This window comes from Leptonotus elevatus, chromosome 21, assembly GCF_054856555.1.
Source record: "Leptonotus elevatus isolate MCC_2025b chromosome 21, RoL_Lele_1.0, whole genome shotgun sequence".
Taxonomy (NCBI): Eukaryota; Metazoa; Chordata; class Actinopteri; order Syngnathiformes; family Syngnathidae; genus Leptonotus; species Leptonotus elevatus.
In genome coordinates, this window is record NC_141259.1 from 9,877,122 (window position 1) to 9,893,667 (window position 16,546).

Consider the following 16,546-nt stretch of genomic DNA (forward strand, 5'->3'; position numbering starts at 1 on the left):
TCAAAAAGCCAGTTATTGGTCAAATGTGTTCTTGTGCTAGTGAGTCTGACCTATTGTTGAAGTTGGTGCAATAGGAGAGATCCTTGCACCCCAACTGGCAGGGCTCTCTGACATCAGCCAGGCAGTTGATCAGTTCCGTCTCCACCGGGTTGTACTCGCACAGCTGGTCAAAGTCTTGCCATGTCTGGCTGCCCCAGTTTGTGCTAATTTCTTGACACATGTCCCTGTCAGAGCAAAGAGATGGGAAATAAAACAAGGGAAGTGACACGTGTTTGAGCCTTGTCCATAAAAGTATGACCAACCCTAACCCCCACCCCTTCTCCGATCTTTCAGAAAAATGGTTGGATGCCAACAATCATGGATATAAACATCAATAACAATGTGATGCTCTTAAATATAACCATAGCCAATTTGGTTAGCTAGTAGCTTAGTTAGCTAAGTTAGCGCTGTGGTGTTTGTAGAACTTGTCAACTGTCGACCAAGTCGTTCGCCACAATAAAAATGAAGAGCCGATGTGTATTTAGATAAGCTAAAGGTTAGCCTAGCTTATTCTATTTCATCTTGTACTAGTACCTCTCGTACTTTGTATTTTCCCTATACTTAAGCTAGCTCTGTGGCTAGCTTCACAAGTGGAGGAGAAAGACTGTTTGTAGAACTTGTCAAGTTTAACCAAGTCATTCGGCATAATAAAAATGAAGAGGCAATGTCGTTACTAGACAAGCTAAAGGTTGGCCTAGCTTATTCTGTTTCATTTTGTACTCGGTTTGTATTTTCCCTGTCTGGAAACCTTGTGGCACGATGTTGCCTCTCACAGTTTAAATTGGGCTCTATAGCCGACTTCTGTTTGAAGGCAATGATTGTCAGGAGATATGTGTGCCGTGTCTTGTGTCGGTCATCTTAAATACACTACATGCTGAGACCAGAAATGTCAGTCCGTAGCATTTTAACTTTGACTTCAGATCATCAGAAATATACTAAAACCAAAAATGTTAATACAGATCGCTATTTTTGGACCAAACAACTGATTACAAAAACCGTTAGGCAAGAGCCAAGCTGAGACAGCTTGTTTGTTTGCTAGCCACAAACTGCCTGCCATTACTACTGTTGGAATTATGCAACAGAGTCTGGTAAACATTAAGCAAAGCGCAATATTAAGAGGAACACAGGACCAATTGTACACTTTAAAATGTTTCCAAGTTTGAAATAGTTTAATGCGCAGCACTATATAGTGAGCAGGCTGTGGTACCTGCAGAGTGAGGTGTTGGCCTTGGAGCAACAGTGCAGTTTGGCACAATCCATTTTGGCAGTTAGTGGGACTTCTTTTTCAGTTGGGGACGGTGGATGGGCGCTTCCCAGAAAGCACTGCCACATGGGATCTTGGGGGAGAGGCTGGGAACCGCACTCGTCGATCAAACCCTCCATGATCTCATGCTCTGTGCTCAAGGTACGGAGGATTCGCCGGCAAGCCGTTTGGCAGTGGGGAGCCTCTGCTCGGTCACAGCAGTACAGACCTGGAGGAGAGGGGATTGATTAGCTGCGCAGCCACCATAAATTATTTTGGACAAATCAATGATCTAATATATTATATCATCTAAATTGTACAATAAAGTGGACATTGGAAGATCGTATTTGCGTCGACTGTACATATGAAGTTGGAACTTACTGTCTATAGGGCTGCGTATTGGGTAGGACTTGGTGAAATTGCTGACGCAGCTGAGCAGCTGAGCACTGTGGCTCTGACAGTACTCTTTGACGGCGTTGATTTGAGACACTGTGGGGGTTGAGTCTGTCCTGAAGATGGCCTGACAGTACTCCCTACAGGTGGTGTGACGCCCCGCATAGCTGCAGCACGTGGAGCCCACTAGAGGGCCACAGGCAAACACAATGTAGCGGTCACTTATTGTATACTCTATAAAGTACATAATAGTGATGGAGTTATATTTCGATTGTGATTAATAATGTTGGACTCGAGCCCTATTGTTAGTAGTGTAGTAAACTTACTTTCATTTTTGGTGATACAGCTGTGTAGAGGATTCTGGAAGAAGAAAAAAACAGTTGGGACTACTGTAGTGTTTCCCACACCATGTTAATACTTGGGCGGGCCACCCAAGAAGTTTTCAAGAAAATGTAATTAAAATTATATATATATATATACACATAAACCGTGTCGAGACCAGATATACCGCATGTAACATTAGTTCGCCGTCATTCACTTGTGGATCATGAGGTTAGAGGAGACTCAAGTAACAGGACTAAGAAGCCAAAGCCCCCCACACCCCCGAGTCCACCCACCCAAGTAGATTTAAAATCTGTGGAAAAAACTGCATGAGCGTGCCAACAATTTTGCCAGGGAAATTAAAAATTAAATACAAAAAAATTAATATAAATGGATATATATATATATATATATATATATATAAAAAAGTAAACGTAAAAAAATTTAATAAAATAAAAAAATTATTCAAAAATAAATATACCCAGTTCATATTTATATATTGATATTTAATTCTATTTTTTCATTTATTTATTTTTGTATTTATTTCAACATTCATATTTAGTTTATTTGTGTATTAATTTTTACTTTTATTTATTTAGGGTTATATATCAGTGTTTCCCACACCATGTTAATACTTTGGCGGGCCACCCAAGTAAACTGGCCACCACCCAAGTACTTTTCAAGAAAATGTAATTAAAAAATATATATATAAAAAAACATGTCGCGACCAGATATACCGCATGTAACATTAGTTCGCCGTCACTCACGAGTGGATCATGAGGTTAGAGGAGACGCAAGTAGCAGGACTGAGACCCCCCGACCCCACCCCCGAGGACACCCACCCAAGGAGTGGGCAACACTGTACTGTATGTAACGACTGTTAAATAAAATATAGTAAAATCTAAGTAAACAACAAGCATAATTAGAAATTGCCCAATTTGAATTGATTATGTCTTATTGCTAAAAAATATATATATATCTACCCCCATTATGTGACTTTTATTTTTAAGTTGATGACTTTTGCATGCATGCTCTGTCGACTTACCTCTGTGACTTTTTTGCATACTTTTGTCAGGTCATTTTTGGATGATGCCTGTAAAGAAAATCAAAAGCAGAAGCGCAGGATAACATTGTATCTAGAAAACAAAGTTAAGACACGATTTATTTACAGTTCTACATACCTGTCTGCATTCCCGGCGGCACTCAGACGAGATAGCGAGCTCACAGCAACCAAGCCCTGCCCAGCTGTCAGACTTTCTCGAGACTCCTTTAGACCAATCAATAAATACGCTTGGATCAAACCCCGAAATCGTCCATAGCCAAACTTTTAGTTAAAAATATATTTTCATTTTGTGAATGGACAGCAAACGTGGCAAAAGACTGTAAATATTGGCTTGACAATTTCTCTCCAATGCATTATCATCTTACCTGGAAGTGTAGAGTTGATGCAAACCCACAGCTCATTCTACAGAAAATACAAATAATAATAGTGTTGTAATGTCATACAATAGAATGTTTTAACTGAGCTTAACGCAGAGTTTGTCCATTGTGATGTACCACTTTAAGTTGTTGAAGGATATCTGATGTGTTGTGGCATGTAGTATTGCAATACAGCCATCCGGAGCTTGTATAAACAGACTTAAGAATCATTCTTCTTCCTTGAGTCATGACCTACATCATCACCCATACCGCCTCCCTCATCTATCATGTTCCGCTTAAATGCTAAATGTAAACTAATCTGTTCGAATGCAGCAGCTCTGCTTACCTTAATGGCTTTGACATGTTTTTTTTTGTGAACTCATCCCAAAACCAATTGGTTGTTTTCTTGGTCATACTCACCATTGATTCCGAACAGTAACTTGGCAACCTCTGCAGAAGATGCTTCAATCGAGACTCACTCTTTATAGTGGCGAGCTGCAGGAAAAGAAAAGAGTTAATAAAAATACATTGCATGCTGAATGTTTTCAAATGGCTTTATACGGATTGTGGCTCAGCATTAGCATTAGCATCCAATCGAGGATAGCTTACGGTTTAGCTGTGCTAATTTGGGGAAAATAACTGGTAATACTCCACCCGCCACTGCATGGGCTGTCATGACAAATCTCTTAAAAGACTTGTAATGAAAAATGACATTCGTGTGTATCAGCACAAGGCACCTCATGAATGACTCAGGAGAATGTTTTGACAGTTTCCTTTACATAAACTGAAGGGATGGAAGTAAAGGACATATTATACACAAAGCATGTTTGTTATAAGACACTCCATCGTGTGTTGCTTTTTTGCCTCACGAGAAGTGAAACACAACACCTAATATATATATATATATATATAATTTTTTTTTTTACATTATACTATCTCTGTAAAAGCCATGTATGTTTTGTGTGACATATACAATGTAAAAGCCTGGAAGTATGCAGTCACTGCCAAGCGTGATGAAAGTTTCACACGTTCACATCATATTGGGCATAAGCTAGTTATTTATTAGAAATGACATGGAAATAAAAAAAAACGCCTGTGGGGATAAAGAATAGAAGGGGAAAAAAATGCTAGAAGATGGGAATGTGATAATCATGTGTCACCCTTGTCGTTTTGTTAAAAACATCCCAAAATGGCTGTTTTGGTTTGGAAGTACATCTGACTGTCTGTAGCAGAAAATAGCCACAAGGAAGAGGTGTGTTTTCTCAACACTCTATTTTTCTTTTCTTCCATAGGATGAGAACAAACGTCCTCAAAAGCAAAAACAGTAGCTGTATTTGGACATTCATGTAAGTTGAAAAGACCACTACTGTGCTGACTTAGACTACTTTGACAACCAAGGAAAAACTAAAGACCAAGCAGCACAGCGATGCCTTAGTTTATTATTAAAGACAGTGAACCAAGACGCCATTTCATTGAGGTACATTTCAAGACTGATGGCTTCTTTCATTAGAGTGGATACTACAGAGCCAGCGAACAGCTCATGTCGTTGGGGAGAAAAAAAATATTGAGACGATAATGCGACGTGCCATCAAAGGCTGACAATCAGCAGGGTTTTCATTTCGTCAAGTCAAAAAGAGTTGAGTCTGATGAGTTATTCTCGGTCCTTTTATTTGTTTCCAGCTAAATCAGACTCACTTGTTTAAGGGGCCATTTAAACGAGACAATACTTTACAACAAAGTGTAGATTTTAATACAGAACTCCTCGAAGTTTTTATTTGCATGTCAGATGGGCAGTAAGGTTACTCACAAGCAGTTGATGAATAATTGGTTATTTTTTCTTTCTAAAGTGCCATGCGCTATGTTAAAAAAAAATTGTATAAAGACTTTCTTTGCTTTGCGCAAAACGCCTGCTCTAGAAGTTCAGCGTGGCGATAGCAGCAAGCCTTCCACTGCGTGGCTTGTCAAAAACAGCTCCTGTTTAGTGAAACTTGACGAGCGCAAACTCAAACTGGCACTGAACAAGCTAGCTAGCTAAGTTTCAGTCCTATTATCACTAAATTAAAAACAGCAACCAAAAATAGGATAAGCGCTTTGATTCATTCGTGAGTGTAATTATGTTGTAAATATAGCTAAAAAGGGTGTAACCAGGCTAAACGGAGCTCTCATTTGATGTAAAATAGAACTGTTGATTAGAATGCGTGCCTGGCACTAGCCCCCCCTCCGCCCCCTCCCTACACCACTCCAACATTTTGAGGTGACTGCACTTGTAAAAGACCATCGTCCTTCATTCTCCATCTTTTTGATCCTCATCTATTTCTTCCTCCTTTTCCTCTTTTGTGGCATTTGCTAAAACATGCAAGAAACCACTTCCTCAACACTTCCACTCCAAGCGCAATGAATTGGACTCGGCCTGTTTGCTGGTTGCGTTCCCAAAAAAAAAAAGAAGCTTTCTTTGCGCTTCATTTCATCATGTCCTGTTTTGTTAAGGAGGTCACGGTGGCGGATTCAGAACGGGACATTGTGTCACCTGCTCCTAATTGAAGCAGGGTGAGAGAGAGAACTTTTACTCTGTACTTCAAAGAGTAAAAATGCACACACACAAAAACAACTTTACACTACCCCTCCCCTTCAAAAGCTTCTATTCAGGGGCCAACAAATGGGCTGAGGAATGGGTTAGAGTGCGAGCGTGTGCTGCGTGTGCGCTCATACCTGATCGCAAGCTTCTTTGCAAGGGGAGAACTCGGCAGCATGATGGCAACAGGAGGGATCTGAAAGCATACACACAGAGTTGGTATTTACTAGGGAAAGACCGATAATATTGGCGCTGATATTGGGCATTTTGAAAAAAAAAATTGACGATCGATAAAATGTAAATTTAAAAACATTTTAATCTCAAGGAACTAGTTATTTAATTTTTAGTTAACTTTATAAGAGATTGCCATTTGTATTTAAAGTTTTAAAGTTTTTTTTTTTTTTTTTTACCCCAATCTCCCCTCACTCCCTACCCTTTTTTTTTTTTAACCGAAAATGAATATCGGCTCCAAATATCGGTTATCGGTCTCCATGACTACTAAGAATCGGTATCGGCCCTGAAAAAAACATATCGGTCCATCTTTAGTATTTACAATAAGAACATTCTGACAGTATAAACGGACAATTTGTTTAATTTTTTTTCAGAGAAGCTTTGGCCAAAATACTGGAAATGCTGCACTGAAAACTGTTGTCGCGCAATAAAAAAGTTTTTCCAAAGCCAAACATTACAATGTTGCTTTTAACAGAAAGCTCTGATGTAACCCTTTTTTCAAAATAACTATTATATATATACGGTATATATATATATAATTGCTTGACAGCTTGTTTTTAACGTGTCACCCGTTGCAGGACACCCCACATTTCAACACTGCGTTCATGTCATCTCTATAAAAAAAACAAAAAACAATTGACTCACAAAATGCGAGAAACAAACACACAGAAGCAAGAGAGGGTGTGTTTTGTGGCAAGAGAGGTCCAAACCGCAGCACCGGCCCAGGGTTCCAGTAAATGTCTTGGCTCCATTTGCTGTGGACAAACTTCACCCGCCTGCTCGATGTGGCCAAACACTTTTAACGCAGTAGTGATGTTGGACTCGACTGGACTTTTAGCTGCTCTTATGCAGTTACTCATATTTGACAGGTGAAACCTGGGGTGTGCAGACTTTTTATAACATATATGCTTTTTCATATAAGGCGCCAAACCTTTTGTTCCTGACCAATTCTGGCGGGTATTAAAAGACTTAAAAGAAAATGAGTGCACTTGTCAGGCAAGACATTGAGAGAAAGAAACCATCACACCCACTTATCAGTGTGTCTATGTGTATGGATAAGCACACTTGTGGCTGCGTTTACGTTTGTTGGAGAGAGAGAGGGGGGGGGGGGACGCTGTTGGTGTGTCCTCAGCTGCTTGACACGGGGGATTCTGGATTCCATCAGCAGGTCCAGGCGTCTTTGATGCTTGAAGGAGGAGCAGACTTCCACTGTATGTGATTTGTGTGTGCAGTGTGTGATTTAGCGCGAAGGAGGACAGTGCCCGTTCTAAACGGGCCTCTTTCAGGATTGGCTTGAAAGATGCTGGCAGCCGTTTCAAAGATAACTTTTGTGTAATAAAAATGCGGTCAGAGGAGTTGTAGACAGATACAGAGCAGCGCGCAAAATAAATCTGAAAGGGCTGCGTCACAGTGGCCATGTGACATCACACCAGGTTGATTTGGGATCCTTATCTGCCCTCAAAAAAAAAAAAAGTTAACTCATCCACTGCCATTGACGGCTATAGACGTCAAAAATTCATTTGAGCTATTTCTATTAGTTTCATTTTTTAGTATTGAGTATGAAAACCTAGAAAAATATTATTGTACATTTACAACAGATATAAAATTTGCGATTAATCTTGAGTTAACTAGTGAAGTCATGTGATTAATTACAATAAAAATAATAATAATCGCCTGATGCCCCTAATAAAAAGAAAAGAAAAGATTATAAAAAATTAGGGCATCAGACAATTACATTTTTTAATTGTAATTAAATCGCATGACTTCATTGTCATGATCTTGATCACAAATTTTATATCCATTCTAAATGTACAATAAAAAAAAAAGTGAAACTAATAGAAATAGTTCAAATGAATTTTTGACGTCTATAGCCGTCAATGGCAGTGAATGAGTTAATCAAGGTAAAACGACGAAATGTCTTTATCTGAAAGGTTTGAAAGTTATTGTTGAAAGTAGTTAGTCAGTATAGAGTCTGCTTGACTTATTACGTATAATAAACATATCCAATAAAAATGGAATTTGTACACATTTCTGTGACTTAAAAAAAACTTGCGCGAGCTGGGAGAGGAAATATTGATTGAAATTGTTTTAAACAGAGAGATTTAAAAAACATTTTTTTGCTGAAACTTTTTTACATTTCTGAAACTTTTTTTTAATAATTACCGTAAGCATAACACGGGTCAAAAAGACCCATTGCTGTTCCTGTTCACACAACAAATCTGATACTTTTGGAGAATTACCTCGGGTCAAATTGACCGAGGATGATTAGCAGGTTGAAATTAAGTATTGTGATTTTCTGACAGTTTTAGATGATTAAACACCCTGCGGGTCATTTTGACCCAGGAACATTATTGCTGATCCCAAGAAATTAACATAACACAAACATACTGGTTAAAATTAAGTATTGAATTTGGATTATACACATTTCTGACACATTTGGATCACTAAACATGCCCTGGGTCAAAATGACCCAGGGACATTATTGTTCATCTCAAACAAACATAACAGGAGGGTTATTATTATTTTTTATGTTTTCATTAGTTACTGGTTGGGTGGACAATTACTTCACAGAAGGCTTTTGTTGGAAGGAAACAGAAGCAAAAAAGAAGCAAGGACTGAAGAAATGAAATAGTCCTTATAATACAGTAAATGATATTTAATTTTTTTGAGTAAGGCAAAATTAATATTTTTCATTGGGATAAAATCAAAATTTAAGGTTTGAACTTGTACTAGTCCAGCGTACTGTTTAGAAAATGTTAACCATCATTTATTTGTTACATATTTGCCACGCAAAAACTGTTTTTTTTTATGCTACTGTAAAGAATAAAGTGACTCACAACGTCTGCTCTTTCAGTAACCTCAACTTATGTCGGTGCTGTTTCTGAAACAAAATACGTTGGTTTTTTTCGACCAAAACTGAGAGGACATAACTGCTCGTTCAAACAATGGCAAGTGACAATTATTGGAGAGCGAGCATGGAATGATGGAGGCCATTCAATCATTAAAAATATGAGGCCTCTTGCTCGCTTGCTAATGAGCACCGGCCCCATTTTAGAGTTCAGCATATATAACGAGGACTCAGTTACATTCAGAAGGTCAAACTCTCACTGTAATGCCAACGTTCATTTAAAAGAAAACAAGTAACGGGATCCTGATAAACTACAGTAACTGTTATTGCTAACATCTTGAGTGTGCAAAAAACAAAGCTGTATGGGGGGAAAGGAAAGGGGGGAGGGGGCGAAACAACAATGACAGAAGATTTCACTCACAAGAGAAAAGAGCTCAGTTGCTGTAAATCAACAATGTCTTTAAATTTCAGCATGGGAGTCACATTAACATCATCTTTCGGCAACTGCCGCCCAAATCGAGTTGAACTGGGGACAAACCGAACCACAATCAAATTTAAAGCAACTGTGACAAGTGATAGCTATCCAAAATATTAATATCAGTGGAACCTTAATATTTGATGAAACAAAACATCAACTTTGCACACGCACATGCACATACTCACGCACATACAAAATAATTTTTTTTAAAAAGAGAGTAATGATGATGATATGTCGAATCGGTAAAATTACCGAATGAACAATACTGTGCTCTCTCAAAAAAAAAAAAAAAAAAAAAAAAAAAAATATATATATATATATATATATATATATATATATCAACACTAAACAAAAAAATAAAATAAAAATAAAAATAAATAAATAATAAAATCACAGCAAATTTAAAGCAAATGTGAAAAGTGATAGCAAATCTGAAATACTAATATTAGTGGAACCTCAATATTTGATTAAACAAAACATCAACTTTCACACAAGCACCAGAGAGGCTATCCTAACATTCTGCTTCCTGCATTCCTAAGATCCGCAGCAGACTCTCGGGGGGGAGATTTTAATGGATGGGGGTCCAAGGTCACTTCCTGTGCATTGATTAATTATGAATGGCCATAAGGAGCTGGATATTATCTGGTCAACAGAGTTTGTAAGAATAAGAGATAACTCCAAATACATGTGTTTGTCTGTTTTGTTGAGCGCAAATTTTTTCACATTGAAATGAATAAGAATAAAAAAAATCTACATCTCACATGTTTCATGTTTTGTCATGTTTTTGTCTTGTCTGCTCGTTAGTTTTTTTTGTCTCCACCTGCTCTCATCAGCTTTTTCTTGTGTCTACCAATCACCACCCTCCAGCTGCCCATGTCTTGCCCAGGTGTGCCTCGTTGTCTCGTCAGTTTTCACTTTTATCACTCAAAAGAACGGCTCCACGCTGCAAAAAAACTACTTTTATTGGAATAACTTGATCGCGACTTTTTCTTTCTACTCTCTAATGTGGCTACAACTTAACAGTGTATCAGACCGCGTGGAACCACACTGCCCCTAAGTGGCCAAATTGGGTACAACATGAACAGCGCTCCAAATAAAGGTACTCACAGACAAAGGCAAGACAGTATCAAATAATTTAAATAAAATCGATTTTGGGACATTTAAAATTGATTCTGAATCGTACTAAATGAGAATCACGATTCTTATGAGAAGAAAAGCTGCTTGCTTGAAAATGCTTCCTTCGGTGTTGCTTCCTTTTTCTAAACAACCGTGTTTCAATCAACGTTTTTCTCTCTCTCTCTCTCTCTCTGTGTGACTGCTATGTAAGCTTCGTGATACATCTTCCAATCTATTATTTCTCCCACCCTCTCACCAGACATGAGCTTATAGCCACAGCAAGGTGTATCACAGGATAGAGAAGTAGTTGGGAAAAGGAAAAGAGGAGCTGAGGAGGCCAGCCACGGGGCCGAGAATCAAGTTTTCTGTTTACTGTAACAACAGGCATCCAGAGTCAAGATTGATGTGCCACATATCACACCGCCGTGAATAAGAGTCACCCTCTGACCGCAGTCCATTCGTGCCACAGCATTACATCAGTATTGCGGCAAAAATAATCTATCGAACAACATGAAGCAATAGCTTTAAACTGTGAAGATACAAAATGATTATTAACTGCTCTGTCAGTGTTGATGCTCTTTTTTTGTAGCCGCATTTTACACCCAGTATCTCCTCAATAACAAAAGCTTCAAAACAGATTACATTCTCGGTGGTTCTGTTTGGATCTGGACTCCAGTGAGTAACAACTAGTCAAGTCCACAGCCAACCAGCTGTAGACAATTAAAGATCAATAGAAAAGAAAGACTTGTCCGCAATAACAAGCCAATTGCATGTTTTCTAAGATAATATGTGATAATATGATAACAGCGTTTACAGGAAATTAGTAGAAGATACAATTACATCCAAACAACATTCTTTGAGTTTTATAAAAGGTTCATGTCCAGATGATGCTTGTTTTGACTTACTGACTTACTGTATGCAATTGCAGGCATAACACATGCGGGCATTTCCTTTGTTCTCGAATTACTAACTTAATAGGAAATAGAACAGTGGCAATCCGAAAACAATTTTCCATTTTCATGGACCAAACCAAAGCTGCCATGAAAATGAACAGCCCACATAAATACAAATTTAAAAAAATCTGTTCTCAGTTAAAAATGGCCTTGTGTCAATGGCTAAGGAAAGAGAAGAACAACAGAAGAACACATGCAAACTCCTGAAATGTTGAATTTTTGAAAACAATTTCCTCTAATTACCATGGTTCACTAGCAACTTTGGTATAGTGTCTTAATTAAATTAAAAGAAAAGACTACTGAGCCACTGTGAGCAGCAAAAACTTTAGTTTGAGAGCGCTAATGGAGATATCGTAGCCTAACACAGTCATTAATTAGGACAAGATTATTTGGTTTTATTTCAGTGTTTATACAACGCACATACTAATATTTTAATAAACAAATAAACAATTTTTTTTAATAATAAATAAATATAATCCTAATACTCAAAATTCAACTCAAATTTTCTTCATTTTTAACTAGTGATGCAGCTATCATATATATATTTTTTTAATAATCAATTATTATACAAATAATCCACTGTTGCTCCTAATTTATTTCTACATGGAGTGTTGTGCTTCTGCTGTAACATTAGTCCATGTGGAAAAAAAATCACTGCATATCTTCGAGTCAGAGATTTATTTGCGTTATTTGGTTTATCGGGCCCCTGATGCTAGCTCTCTAGCTAGCTAGCTCTCTAGCTGGTAAACAAGCACCATGGCAGCTAGCACGACAACGGAAACAATTAGTGATAAGGGCTAAAGCCAAACTGTGGCAGGGTTTTTACTTTCTGGACCTTTGCTGACGCGGGAACGTGTACGTGTGATGACGAACTGGCCACTGTTCAATTTGTTTTTAAGAATATACATAGCAACCAATTGTAAGGAAAGTTACAGTACGTACATGACATAATAATATGATGTGGTTACTATATGGTACATGGTTTTCGCATAACAGCCAACTGAGGGAAACCATAAGTACTATGTGTCCCAAATGAGTTCGACACACCAACTTAAATACACATGGAGAAAATGCAGAATCAACAAAAGCAATTATAAATTATTTTTAAGAAACAAAGCAAACAGGTGCGGGCGATTTTTACAGTCACATTACATCGGTAAAGTACAGTGTATCTTTTACTGGGCAGCTAAAACAAAAAAAGTAATTTTGGAAGCAGAGTGTATATTTTTCTACCATCTTGGGCTACATGTTGTATACCATACTATACATTTAGCTTTTGCTAAAAGCTAGCGCATCCATTTTCTATGCTAATCCCATTTGATTTGGGAATACAGCTTGGACTGTTTGCCCGTCAATCACACGGCACATACAAACAAGCATTCACACTCGCATTCACAAGTCTGAGTATACAGAGAAAAACCAACACGAGCACAGGGAGAACATGCAAACTCCTCACAGGAGGGGAGCGCGCGAGCAGAGATTGGAACCTCTCGCCTGGGAGGCAGACGTGCTAACCACTAGGTCACCGTTCTGCGCAAAAACAACATTTCATACTCAATTCAACAATCACCAAACGGAACCACGGGCCAAGAAACTCCACTCCAAAGCGCCACTTTAATCTAATGTTCTGAAAACTATAATTTTGTTTGCGGGATTTGGAGCCCATTCCTGATTACAGTGGACACGGAAAGAAAGAGGGCAGACGTTCACGACGCTCCTTCCCCGCTTTTCCACCTCCTTCGCCGCCCCTTCTGCTCAAATTGGTTCCAGATGCATTCTCTCGTGGCTTGCCTCCACAACAAAATCACAACATGAAAGAGGTGACGGAGAAGAATTCTCGCCAAACTCAATCGAGGCAAAAAAATGCAAGGAATTTTGACGTCAAATGAGGAAGTGCCTTTAACAAAGCTTGTTGATCATTTGACCATATGGCGATGTTAATTGTACTTTTTAGAACCTCGTGGAGAGCTTCTGGGCCTTTCCTTTGGACTATTCCTCCATTCTATATCGTAGACAATGTGCACCCCAAATGAGGATCTAAGAGCTGTTTTACTTTCATGTTTCGTGCAGATGTGTGAATGAAAAAAAAGAAAAAGAAAAAGAAAAAGAGAGAGATTCAAAGTGATAGCCAGAGCAAATCCACATCCTTAACCCATGTGGACTTGCACTTCAAAGACCTACATGTTCTAATAATGTAAATTGGACGCTTGATTTCAAAACGAGTCCCGCGTTTGGATCAAATGGCAACACACCTTCCCAAATGGCCTCAAATGTGTCAGCCATTGTAATGAATTGGGTTACAGCCCCAATACACACGCTCACTTGTTTGTCTGTCTTAACAAGTACCAGATAATTAGGCGAGTTAAATACTTAAAAGGGCAGAATAGTAGTCAATTAAATTCAATTAGATAGTCGTAATTTTTTATTTGGTTGACACTGGTATAAATTACAATATGGCCAGCTGTCACATAACTGTATGCGAGCTATTACGCAAACGTAATGCAATCGATATGAGTACCACCAGTAGGACAATGAAATCACTGAATTAAATTTTCAAACTGTGCATAATGTCTTAATGTCTTAAACCTTTTTTTTCTTGAATACATTGGGGTACCGTTGTATTTAATTTGAAATACAATCAATTTGCATACAAGGGGTGCACAGATCACAATTTTCTGGCCGATCATAAATCTGACTGAGATCCTGATTTCTTTTTTTCCCCCATAACCAACATCATACACCTTCTATGTTCCAGTCTTGTTTTATTGTAAAACATGGAACAATAAATAATAAATAAAAAGCCTATTTGTCATCTCACAGCAGAAGAGGGACAGAGGCCGACTTGACTTTTTCAGACCTCTGCGGGGGGAGATGAGATGCTGTGGGCAATATCGATTTTATTTTAAGGGATCGTCCAATCAATGATGCAAGTTGGGGCTGATACCGATCCTGGATCCATTGTTTTTTTTTTGTTTTTTTTTACAATTTCACTTCCATGTGATACATTTGAACTGAGACATTAAGTAATTTTATTTCCTCACATTTTACACATAATGTAACCGTTCAAACTGTGCATTATGTCATAGCTTATATTAAATATACTCCTTATGAATAAAACCTGCCTAGCTTTTGATGAACATGTTATTATGTTGGAGAGAAGTATTTTTGTGAAGCTGTACTGTACAGTGACAACTTATTATCAATAGCGTATCAAATCGAATCGACTTGCTAATAAATGCGTGCTTAAAATAACATTTACCGCTTAGTTTTGGAGATAAAACTACTAAACTGGATATGTCATGATGTCGTAAATTCTTCCAATGTCGCGCCATTATCCAACATTAGCTATTTAAACGGTTCCGTTATTCAGACTCGAGTCTCACGAGAAGTAGTTAAAACACTCTTCCAGAACTAAAAAAATAAATAAAAAATGCCATTCAACCACCATATTTCACACTGAGAGGTGAAATTTGATTGTAAATAGCTAATACGAGAACATACCGAACGGGCCAAACAGCAGGTCAGCTGTCACTAAATCCACAAACTTTGGAAAAAAGAAGTTAACACTCGAGCTGTGGACATCTTTTCCCCCTCTTTTGAATGTCAGGAAATAGGCGGAGAATGGGAATAAGTTGACAAATGACTTTGGTCGAGAAGTCATAAACGAGACTCACCCTGAGCTCGGAGCGGCGGGAGGTAAAAGTTTGCGGCGAAGAGGAAGCCGATTATCTGGCGACACACACGCATCTTATTGAAATCCTAAAGTGCATCGTGGACGAGAAGACATGGAGAACACTGAAGATGTGACATGATGGTCCATGGAAGCTCTCTTTCGCTCGCTTGCTCTCCCTCTCGGACAGCCTTGCTCCCCCCACTGCGCCCCTCTCTCTCTCTCTCGCTCTCTCTCTCTCTCTCCTTTTTGGAACATGCGCAGAAGAAAGTTTGGGCCACCCCGTTTCACACATGGGGAAATATTTATTTATAATTCAACCTTTAAAAAGTTGTACTTTTTATTTTTTTTTTATAAAAGTTTTCTTCTATACACGTGTCTTAAATTATCATTCGTAATGGTCACAGAAAGTCGAGTTGAAGTACAGAAAGTGTGAAAATAAAATAAACTGGTAAAAGTCGAATACGTACAAATGCAGACTGATATTTGCTTGCAGAAAGTACAGATCAGCAATAGTGAGAGCAAACAAATCACAGTGTTACAGTGTTAAAACTATAGCTCGAAAATGTACTTTTTTGGAATATTTGGTTAAGTCATTTTCCCATTAAACGCATTTTTTAAAAACAAAATAAAGAATATTTGGTACATTAAGAAAGTATAAATAAATACATAAATAACATTCTTCTTCTGTTTTTATTCTCACACTTGTACACATTTTTATAAACATTGTCCCATACAGTAAATTACATTTAATATAAAACATGAACAGTAGAATTGTGACTAATTGATCATTATTTTGTTCATGAATGAGTGGTTTCGATTCAATTCGAATTGACCAAAATCCTCCGCATTTCTGCCACTCAAATTTCTTATTTAAGTAAGTATTCTCAGATTTCTGGAGTCTTGCATGAAAGCAGACTGATTATCTTGTGTGTTGAATTAAAACAAAAAAAAAGGCAAACATCTGCTCGTACTTTATGATCAAGATTTTTGCCAATTTTTTGCCATATTACGGACCAAGCAATAGTTGCCGCTATATTGTGGCAGTTTAACACATCGCAGACTCATCTAAATCAGAAAGAAAGGTCTTGATGAAATTTTATATATCAAAAGTAAACGGTGAGAAAAAAGTGGTATGGAACATCCCCAGCGTGTTGTAACCCTAATGCACTTCTATCTTCAAATCACGATTGTTTACCATGTTTATTTACAAATCTATTGCTATAATCTGAGCGAACAATAATCCGATAATCCCAATATCAT

The 16,546-nt window shown here is 38.0% G+C and overlaps 1 protein-coding gene across 1 annotated transcript in view; it reads right to left on the reverse strand.

Moving 5' to 3' along the window:
* The window catches only part of reck (reversion-inducing-cysteine-rich protein with kazal motifs), a 28,322-nt gene extending 12,827 nt beyond the window's left edge, over nucleotides 1-15,495 (reverse strand). The window contains exons 1-10 of the mRNA XM_086066495.1: nucleotides 15,288-15,495; nucleotides 6,125-6,183; nucleotides 3,836-3,910; nucleotides 3,425-3,461; nucleotides 3,178-3,263; nucleotides 3,042-3,089; nucleotides 2,002-2,035; nucleotides 1,664-1,861; nucleotides 1,247-1,511; nucleotides 51-224 (exon numbers count right to left, since the gene is read on the reverse strand). Coding sequence (XP_085922621.1) covers nucleotides 51-224; nucleotides 1,247-1,511; nucleotides 1,664-1,861; nucleotides 2,002-2,035; nucleotides 3,042-3,089; nucleotides 3,178-3,263; nucleotides 3,425-3,461; nucleotides 3,836-3,910; nucleotides 6,125-6,183; nucleotides 15,288-15,360 — 1,049 coding nt within the window. The 5' untranslated portion in view covers nucleotides 15,361-15,495. The remainder of the gene's footprint in view (nucleotides 1-50; nucleotides 225-1,246; nucleotides 1,512-1,663; nucleotides 1,862-2,001; nucleotides 2,036-3,041; nucleotides 3,090-3,177; nucleotides 3,264-3,424; nucleotides 3,462-3,835; nucleotides 3,911-6,124; nucleotides 6,184-15,287) is intronic.
* Nucleotides 15,496-16,546: the final 1,051 nt, after the last annotated feature.